This window comes from Bradysia coprophila, unplaced genomic scaffold, assembly GCF_014529535.1.
Source record: "Bradysia coprophila strain Holo2 unplaced genomic scaffold, BU_Bcop_v1 contig_358, whole genome shotgun sequence".
In the NCBI taxonomy this organism is placed as follows: Eukaryota; Metazoa; Arthropoda; class Insecta; order Diptera; family Sciaridae; genus Bradysia; species Bradysia coprophila.
Window position 1 is genome coordinate 4,790,544 of NW_023503616.1, and position 9,990 is coordinate 4,800,533.

Below are 9,990 nucleotides of genomic sequence, written 5' to 3' on the forward strand. Positions count from 1 at the left end.
CAATGAAGTGTTTAAGATTCACTTTTCATGAGACACCGTTTGAAGATGGGTTTTTTTATTTGTAATTTTATTCCTCTTTTCAAAAGCCTAGGCATGGAATGCTACAGCAAAAAAAATGAATATTTTTGAGACAGAGGCGGAAATATTCGTCTAAAGTATTTGTTATCAATTTTAGTCTTACTTGCGATCATATTTTGAGCATTCTAAGGTAAACTTGTATGTGTAAAAGAGGTTAGAGGTGGGATATAATAATTTAATACTTGATATGAGTGGACCTTTGTAAACTTTTTGGATGTTAAACAAAATAATATGAAGGTCTGTGAATTATAAATAAACAATTTCAACTTCACGGTTAATAAAATTAATGATAGAAAAAGAATTAAAATTTTTTTGAAGGAAGTACAGGGTGATCAACGATCATTCATTAATCTACGTTTCCACAGCTAAATGTTGAGGACATATTCGAACTACACTCGGAGAAAAGTGAATGTAGGAACATGTATTCTAATTTGGGAGTTTTTGTTGTTCACATTCTTAATCTGCATGAATTTGAGAAAAATCAGTACCCAATGGGTACTACCCATGTTGGGAACTATGTAAAGAGGCGACCGCGATCACTATGAAATAGTATTTTACATGCTACGTGCGTCGAAAACCGTACTTTTCATATTTCACACGACTCTACTCTACTTTTCAGCCCCAGTCATGCTACATGACTTAACATGTAAATATAACTTGCAGATAAAATCTCTTACTTTAGGATACCTTAACTTCATCAGTACACTGACAATAAAGAGAAGAAAATTTCATATGTATGTGGTCTTTTTGTCCCCAGGTAATCCACAATATCTGCTACAACCTGTAGGTTACCTGGAGACAAAGTTAGTTAGCTGAAGGTGAAATTTTTAACTCTCTTTTTTATAAGTACTAGGTTCACACTAAATCTGTTTAGCAAGATTATCGTCCTGATGAGCCTTTCGAAGTAATTTCGAAGTTGTTGCAAAAAATCCTGTGGAAAGTTGTCTTTTTACGGGTGTCCTGATTTATCAATAATAATCTACAAATTTATTTAGCAATTAAAAACCTAGATTTTTATATTTGGTGCCGAATTCTTCTCTCGCAGATCACAGATCCTAAATCATGTCCTAATTCATTTTCTTTGACCGATCTAACGAATCAGAAAATGAAGTAAAATTCATAAAATCGAAACAGATCCTCTCAATTCATTCAGATTTTCTCACTTTTTTGTTGTATTGATGAACACTTGTAAAGTGAAATTTCACTCGTTCTTTCGCAAAATATCACCGTTATTCATTTTTGAAAGACTTTTACTTATTGAAGGAACCTATATTATGCACTTTTTCTAGCATCCTGTCTTCTGTTTATTTTTTTTTATTCTACTCTTCTGCATGTTCCGCGTCGTAAATTCAATACAAAATTTTGCTAATTATAATTGGCGAACCTATAAGAAATCATGAATATTGAAATATCTCCATCAGCAGTGCTATACACAACTATCTTATCACCGATCATCATAAATTTGTTTATTGTAGTATTCCAACCGGTCTTCAAGTTTTTTGTGCTTGTATTTCGTTGGAATAGGTCGTTAGTTGACACACGACATCATATAAATAGTGACCAACTGATTGTAAGGCATTATTCGATCGTTTGATTTTATTGGGATACTATTTACTTAGAGTTAGAATTATGGTGAGTAAGAAAAGATGTGTTTGAATGGACTATTCAAGTGATTTTATAAGATGTCACAGTGGATTGGATATCTTGTGAATATTTTTTAGAGAAGATAAATCGATGTGAAATATTGAGATTAATTGGCGAATTAAATGGAATTATTTTTTGTATGATTTTCACCGCAAAATGAACGAAAGTGATTTAATATCGAGTCTAACGTATTTTATTTGAAATGCTTAACTTGATAAGTTGCTGTGTTTTAGAAATTATATGAACTTTTTTGTGGAATAATTATGAAATCAATTTCAATTAATTAAATTTGTGAAAAGGCAACTCCAAAAACAAAAAGATTTCGCTGCAACATTTTTCTTTAAATTCTAAATTAAAGTGTGCTACAAAACGGAAATCGATTTTCTTCGAACTCTGCTAAAATTTGCAGAGTTTGTTCTTCTAAAAAAGGATACCATATTGGATTAGAAAATATACAAATTTTCAGGAAAAGGAAATCTGAAAATATGTTTTCTTTTAGTTAATTGTCTTGCTGCTGTGCGCCTTCGCTACGGCACTCCCTAGTCCGGACAATGGCGAAGGATACAATTATCCAAAACCATCAATCCCATTTGATGATTCACCATCAGATATTGACATCATTAACGTGAACAAACCCTCTTGTCCAGCCGGTGAAACTGGATCGCCACCAAATTGCAAGCGTAAGTACAATTTTCGAAAATATTTGCTATAATTCTATGATTTTTCTTAAATTGAATGTCAGGAATACCTATATCCAAAGGCTCTGTCTCAGAGATTCCTTATCAATTATTTTTAAAAAGGCTTGAGATTTTGAAATTACTTTGACATTTTTAAGAAAAATCATAGAATTCCAATTAGTCCACATTATGTAACATTGTACTGTTACACAAATTGACATTGACAAAGCTTGTCTTAATACTTTGTTGAAAATAAAACAATCAACGCTAATATTCATAATAGACTTTCAATGTACCAAATATGTTGAAAGACGCTTTTTTACCAATGTCTGTACTGTTTGCAATACATTAACAAATGGTAATTTTCGTGTGTCGTTAACATTTAATTTTTTTTCCAGCTCCAGTTGATAACGAATATCTACCACCAACAACTAAAGCGCCACCTCCACCACGTAAGTTTTCAAGTCTAATTTTAACTCATATATTGTAGTTTCTCGACACTTTTCTTGCTAAGTGTTAATATAGATTTTTACTGGTTATTTTTCGTATTATTTACTAATTAAAAATTTTTTTGCAGCTCCACCACCGCCACCACCTCCTCCACCACCTCCACCACCTCCTCCTCCTCCACCACCGCCACCACGTAAGTTATTTTTTATTTGAATGAATTATGAATTTACAAAACAGAAATTGCAAAAAATCACACTCTGTTGTCTATTAAAAGTAATTTGGCTCATTCCAAAAAATGACACAAAATTTACACAAAATAACATCAAAAACTATGATCAAAATTGCACAATTAGCATTTGCATAATAAACTACAACTATAAAATCAACGCACTTCAAGCAAAATTGCTTCGTATGATTAATAGTTTTAGAAATTTTTATGATTTTAAAAAGTTTTCGTTTGTTTGCCTTTTGATTTTCTTTTATAGTGAAATGTTAAATGCATTTTTTTGTACAGTAACCGAACCGAACTTTATTTAATTATTATCGCTAATTAATAGTAATTTTCGAGTCAGTTTTACACTAAAATCTAATCTGCAGTACATTTCTGCAACAGCGTATGATTAGGGTGTTTCAAATACCTTAGATTTAGAAGAGAAAATCATCTAAAAAGCCAAACATGGAAACTTTAAAATCAGTCATATAACTAATTCCAAATAAATATTAGTTATGCTGTTATTGAAAACGTGCAAATGTGTTAATTTGTTGATAAATTTGCGAAGAAGTAGCATTGTAGTTATCATTTTCAAATAAAACTTTCACTGTGATTTTTTTCTTGTGACGTACTATTTCCAATTCGTCCCTAATTCCGTTCTCATAAGGTACTGTTGCAACAATTAAACTGTTGATTTTTTCAGTATCAGTTATATTCCCGAGTCGTTCATGCGAGCCTGACTAGAAAAAACGTTTTCAATATTTTACGCTTCTTTACAGCTCCTCCAAAATGTCCACCAGGCCAATTAGGAAATCCACCCAACTGTAGACCACCACCACGTAAGTAACTTTACCTATATTTCGGAAATTTTGAAAAGTCCACTTAAACACTTAAAAACTAGATTTTATCGCCTCCAATTTTGCTCGGAGAAAATAACGTTCCCATAACGCGAAAAAGATTTTCAATGACGAGCGGGCTCCAAAAGCTGTCAATCGGACATTTAATGAATTATCAATATTCGAAGAAATACACTCGCTTACTTTTATAATGTATGCTAATTAATATTTTTTCCTTTTTACAGCACCACCTCCTCCTCCTCCACCACCACCACCACCACCACCACCACGTAAGTAGACTTTATGTATCTGTTTTACAGTGAGATAAAGTGGTTTTTCGAGCTATTGTATGTAACTGCTTCCAAATTGTTATTCTGGCACGTGGCCAACTTCCCACTTGCCAAAATAAAAATTTGGAGGCAGGTAGATAATATTCTATTATGTGCTAGAAAACAAACAAAATATCAATTACACATGACTTCTTTAATTGATTGAAATTAATTGCAATAATGTAAAAGAGTTTTATAATAACGGGAAATTATATTCGACCTTCTTTTTTGTGGGACGACAACTTGAATTTTTCCTTTTATAAATGTTTTAATTTTCTCTACCGTTATATTCATCAAATTGGTACCAAATGCATGCAAATATTGGTAAATGTAATCATTTTTAACGCTCAACCAAAAACAAGAAACGTTCGTTTATTACGATCCTTATCGTTTCTCGATTCAAAAGATAGGGATTAAAAAGTTGCGAAGTTGTATAATGTACATCAATTAATGGTTTCTCAATTTTTATAGCTCCACCACCACCACCACCACCTCCACCACCACCTCCACCACCACCTCCTCCACCACCACCTCCTCCACCAACACCACGTAAGTAGCATGATAATTGTGTTTTTGGAAAGAAACTCATTTTTAATATAAATTGATTTATAATTCAATTTGATTTATACATTTATTACCTTTGCTCTACAGCTCCAAAGTGCCCAGCAGGACAAATTGGAAATCCACCAAACTGTAGATGTAAGTGATTTTGCCCGATTTATCACGATATCGTGTTAAATTATTTATTTTAAATGCGACAAAAAAGACTGCTCACAATTATGGCGCAGCCGGTAAAAAATCGATCTTTTATCAAAAATTAAAATTAAATCATTTATAGTTGTTGAAATCGTTTTTTCAAACTTTGGTTCACAATGGTTCACAATCTCTTAAAAAAACGACGAAAAGTGTCATATTAATTGCTTTATTAATTGACCCAACGTATAACTACTGGTTATTTGAAATAAGTAAAAAAAAACTATGTTTTACTTTCCTCCAGCACCACCAACACCAAAGGTAGACAACGAATACTTGCCACCAACAACTAAGGCTCCACCACCACCTCCTCCACCACGTAAGTGTCACTTTATTAATTGAAAATGCGTTATTAAGTTTCTCATAGAAAGTTGCAGCTTAATGCCCAGTTAAATTGAAATTAACTCTTTGAATGCAATAGTAAAAAATGAGTAAAAATACAATCCTTCAAATTTCGAAAAACGTTGTACAAAAGATGTTACTGAGTTCAAATATTTCATAAATCATACCTAATTCTCAGAATCTTTTCAAGCGAATAGCGTATTCAGATCTGTAATAGTCTTTAGAGATACCAATGCATAAATGATCATAAAAACTATTTTTCCAGCACCACCACCACCACCTCCTCCTCCACCACCACCACCACCTCCTCCACCACCACGTAAGTAACTGATCATAAAGTAATTTGATTCATAACAATCACACCCCAATAAACTCTCCATCTTTTTCATTTTCGAAGAAATAATTCCGAATATCCAAGATTATTATTGATAACGTAACAGATGCGTTAGATTGAAAATTTGTGCTGATAATCTTGCGAAAATTTTGCATCGCTCATCAGTTATCATTTCGTAATAAAAACTTTCTGTTCACAAGATTCGTAATTTATTTTTGTTTTCTTACAGCTCCACCACCACCACCACCACCTCCTCCACGTAAGTATTTTTTATTTAAATCAATTTACAAAACAAAATTCCCCAATCATCTCTATTTGAACTCCAGAATAATTAATTACAAATAAATTAAATTGAAAATTTCTGCTGTACTGGAAAATATATACTCTTCTTCGAGCCTTTCAGTAAATTTTTGTTTCATAATTATCGTAATTAATTTTTGTTTTTTTACATCACTTTCTTGATCAACTCACTTCAAGTACTATAAATAGGGTACTGAAACTTGACAGTGCTCCATACAAAATTTTTCACCGTAAAAAGAGTGGGGATAAAATTTCATACAAAATAGTCCTCTAATTGTCAGGTGTCAATCAAACCATTTTTGCTTGCAGTGCGTTGATTTGATTCGAATTCATATTTAAGTTTTTTTAACAATCAAATTTATAAACGTTTGCGTTTCTTTACAGCTCCGAAGTGCCCTCCAGGAACAACTGGACAATTCCCTAACTGCAAGGCACCTCCTCCACCACCACGTAAGTAACAGTAATCATTTCTTTTTTATTTGTAAAAACAAATACATTAGAACATCCAATGCGCCACTCATTCGCATTCAACTAAGAAATAGATTAATTTTTAATTGTATAACGAGCGATAACGAGTGATACACTGACGGATTTTGGTATCTGAAATTTAGTTGCTTCTTAAAGTTTGTCTTCTAATTCGCCGAAATGGTTTTGGTCTACCTTTTTATGATTAGACTATAATAAAACTTGTATTTATTCGCTTGAAGAGACTGGGTATTGATGGTCCTATTGGCTTTGGATTCGTCTATAATAAGATATGAGCCGTCGATAAAATAGAAGAAATTCAAATTTTCATCAAATTATAATGGTTGTCTGCTTCCACAAAGCAACTAAAAAATGAAAGAAACTTCCAGTCTCAGTTTCAAATGATTCCCGATAGTTGGAAATATGCAAAAAAAATCCCTTCTTGATACTATTCATGTAAATTCAAGGCAGGAATTAGATTCACCTGACTTTGCAAAAGAAAATGTGTAGAGAAACTTACTTGCTTTTATTGCTTCTATCATGTACATCAATTAATAATTTTTCTTTTTCTTAAAGCACCACCACCACCTCCACCACCACCTCCACCTCCACCACCACCTCCGCCACCACCTCCACCACCACCACCACCACCTCCTCCACGTAAGTACACATATTTATCAGAAACCTCTATTTCAAAGTTTAGTCTTTAGCTTTATTTAAATATCAATACGAAATATTGCTTTATTTTTACTGTTCAATTATATCAATTGGGTCCTCGAGAAATTTGTCATAAAGAGATTTAGAGATATGAGTACATTTTTCTATAAACTTGGTTAACAGCAGCAGTTACATTTACTCGGTAGTGTATAAATACAACGTTTTGCTATAGAGCACCATCGGTTGTCATCTCTGTGTCTTTTTCTCAAATTTTTAAGAGTAGTTGTTTGCATTCTTTATATTAATAATTAACTATACAAAATTAGTGAATAACACTCCTTCGTTCTTCAGCTCCACCACCACCACCACCTCCAACCAAGAAACCATTAGATAACGAATATTTACCCCCAACAACAAAATCTCCACCACCACCACCACCACCACGTAAGTTTCATTCACTAGATGTTTATATATTATATATACTTTAATAATAAAATGATGGTTTTAATAAATTTATAAGCTCCGTTCACTTTACTTAAATTGATTCAATCGAAACTTTGTTCTATTGACCAACTATATAATGAGTTATTGTGTCACTATTTTCTCACATTTTCATCTTTTCTCTTGCTAGAGTTGTTAATCTAGATTTTTCGAATTCGGAATTAATAATACAATTAATATTTTTACAATATTAATAAATCTATCTGATTTCACGTTTAAGTTTCTTTGATTTAAAAACATTTATTAAAAAATCTCTTTACAGCTCCTCCTCCACCACCACCACCACCTCCACCTCCACCACCACCACGTAAGTATTGTTTACTTAAATCAATTTACAAAACAAAATTGACCGAATAATCTCTACATGAACTCCAGAAGAATTAATTCCAAATATCAAATAAATTAAACTGAAAAATTCTGTTGTACTGGATATATTACCCTTCATCAAGTCCTTCAGCTAACTTTTTTCATAATTAATTTTTGTTTTTTTTTTAATCATCATTTGTCTCTCATTCGAATTCATATTTAAATTTTATTTAATCATCAAATTTTCAAACGTTTGCGTTTCTTTACAGCTCCCAAGTGCCCTCCAGGAACAACTGGACAATTCCCTAACTGCAAGCCACCTCCACCACCACCACGTAAGTAACAGTAATCATTTCTTTTTTATTTGTAAAATCAATCATTTACATTTATATTAGAAACAACACATTTTCGACCAGTAGTTAATCAGCTATCTCCTTAATAAAAATACATTTTTTAATGGACCACAATTGGCACTCTGACGGATTTTTGTATCTGAAATTTAGATAGTAGAATGTGAGGTGCTTCGTAAAGATTAATTTTGGACTTATTGTTTCGGTTTCATAATTATCGGATTCCATTTCTTGAATAAAGAAATAAAATTGAGGAAATAACCGAAATTAATTGATTAACGTATACATTCATATTTGCAATTATTAACTCTCACTCTCTTCTTGTAGCACCACCACCACCACCACCACCTCCACCACCACCACCACCACCACCACCACCTCCACCACCACCACCACCACCACCACCTCCACCACGTAAGTAACAGTAATCATTTCTTTTTTATTTGTAAAATCAAATATATATCAACATCCAAAGTCCAACGCACCACGTATTCCCATTCACATTCAACTTAGAAACAGATAAATTTTTGGTATCTCTTTATTTAGTAGAATACAAGGTGCTTCGTTATGATATATAATTTGGATTTGTTCTAAAGGTTTTTCTTTCTAACTCGCCGAAATTGTTTTGGTTTCAAAATTATCAGATTTTATTTCTTGAATAAAAGAATTAATGAATGCAATTACTAACTCTTACTCTTTTCTTGTAGCACCACCACCACCACCACCACCACCACCTCCTCCACCACCACCTCCTCCACCACCACCACCACCACGTAAGTAGTCTTTTTTATTTTATTTTATGAAGAAATCACAAAAAACCACCCAAACTTTTCAATTCAAATTCTATATAATATTCCAACAAAATCTATGATTACTCTTCAGTTCCCATTTTTAAGTCCCCTTTTTTCACTCATCAAATTTTTAACATTGTACATTTCTTTGCAGCTCCTAAGTGCCCACCAGGAACAGAAGGAGAATTCCCGAACTGCAGAGAACCAACCCAACCCACAAAACCGGGCGGCGGATACGATTACCCAAAACCATCCGTGCCATTTGAATAAACTTGATTCAAATACCAAATTAAGAATTTCAGCAACAACGAAATGAATTGGACACAGATTACCGTTCATACTAAATTCTGTTGTCGTACAATATTTTAATCTTTTGAATAGGATTGCAAATTTTGTACATTTATAGCTATAGAAATGTAAATAATTTTTTAAATAAAAAAACAATGAAATTTATTTGAGCATTTTTACATTCTACGGATGGAAAGAAAGTTCAACTTTCATTTCCGATTTTGACGTTCGACAGATGACACTACTTTCTATGTTGATGGTGAACTATTTCAATATCGGAGATAAGTATGTTTTCACACAAAAAAAAAAATCGTGAAGCATTTGCAACATAATTAAACAAAGAAATCATTGTCGAACAAGGATATCCTAGTTCTCTCAAATTCCCTATCGTTTCTTAAAACTCTTGTATTAGGAAATAATCGTGACTGTCATAACATTTTATTTATCTTCCTCAAACGATAGCCAATTTTTCCTTTCACTACGGGCATTTGCCCTAATTGCCCCTAAGGGACGCAAACATTACATTGAATCGTGTTCAATTTGTGGGAATTAAAACGAAGAACTTTTTCGTAAACGGAGACCGTACGATTCGTGCTTTACTCTTCCCATAAAATTGATTTTATGCAATTCAGTGATGATATTTGCATCTCACGCAGCCTGCGTGTAATGTTATAAGAA

At 32.7% G+C, this 9,990-nt stretch overlaps 1 protein-coding gene across 2 annotated transcripts; it reads left to right on the top strand.

Moving 5' to 3' along the window:
• The first annotated feature begins 1,599 nt into the window (after positions 1–1,599).
• On the top strand, positions 1,600–9,477 carry LOC119081460 (formin-like protein 5). Of its 2 annotated transcripts, XM_037190445.1 has the most exons (16): positions 1,600–1,710; positions 2,222–2,402; positions 2,798–2,851; positions 2,977–3,042; positions 3,840–3,899; positions 4,142–4,186; positions 4,877–4,924; positions 5,223–5,297; positions 5,884–5,913; positions 6,339–6,404; positions 6,996–7,079; positions 7,428–7,520; positions 7,840–7,884; positions 8,153–8,218; positions 8,561–8,629; positions 9,179–9,477. In XM_037190445.1, exons 1-16 carry the CDS (start codon positions 1,708–1,710, stop codon positions 9,292–9,294), a joined length of 1,101 nt encoding a protein of 366 aa, XP_037046340.1. In that variant the 5' UTR covers positions 1,600–1,707; the 3' UTR covers positions 9,295–9,477. The 2 variants fall into 2 exon arrangements, with proteins under 2 accessions (XP_037046340.1, XP_037046341.1); XM_037190446.1 differs by lacking the exons at positions 8,153–8,218; positions 8,561–8,629.
• Positions 9,478–9,990: the final 513 nt, after the last annotated feature.

Bases quoted from the DNA above. Each gene is read 5' to 3' on its own strand.
- LOC119081460 (XM_037190445.1), top strand. The intron at 2,403-2,797 runs GTAAGTACAATT...TTTTTTTTCCAG, and splicing joins ATCGCCACCAAATTGCAAGC to CTCCAGTTGATAACGAATAT. The intron at 3,900-4,141 runs GTAAGTAACTTT...TCCTTTTTACAG, and splicing joins CAACTGTAGACCACCACCAC to CACCACCTCCTCCTCCTCCA.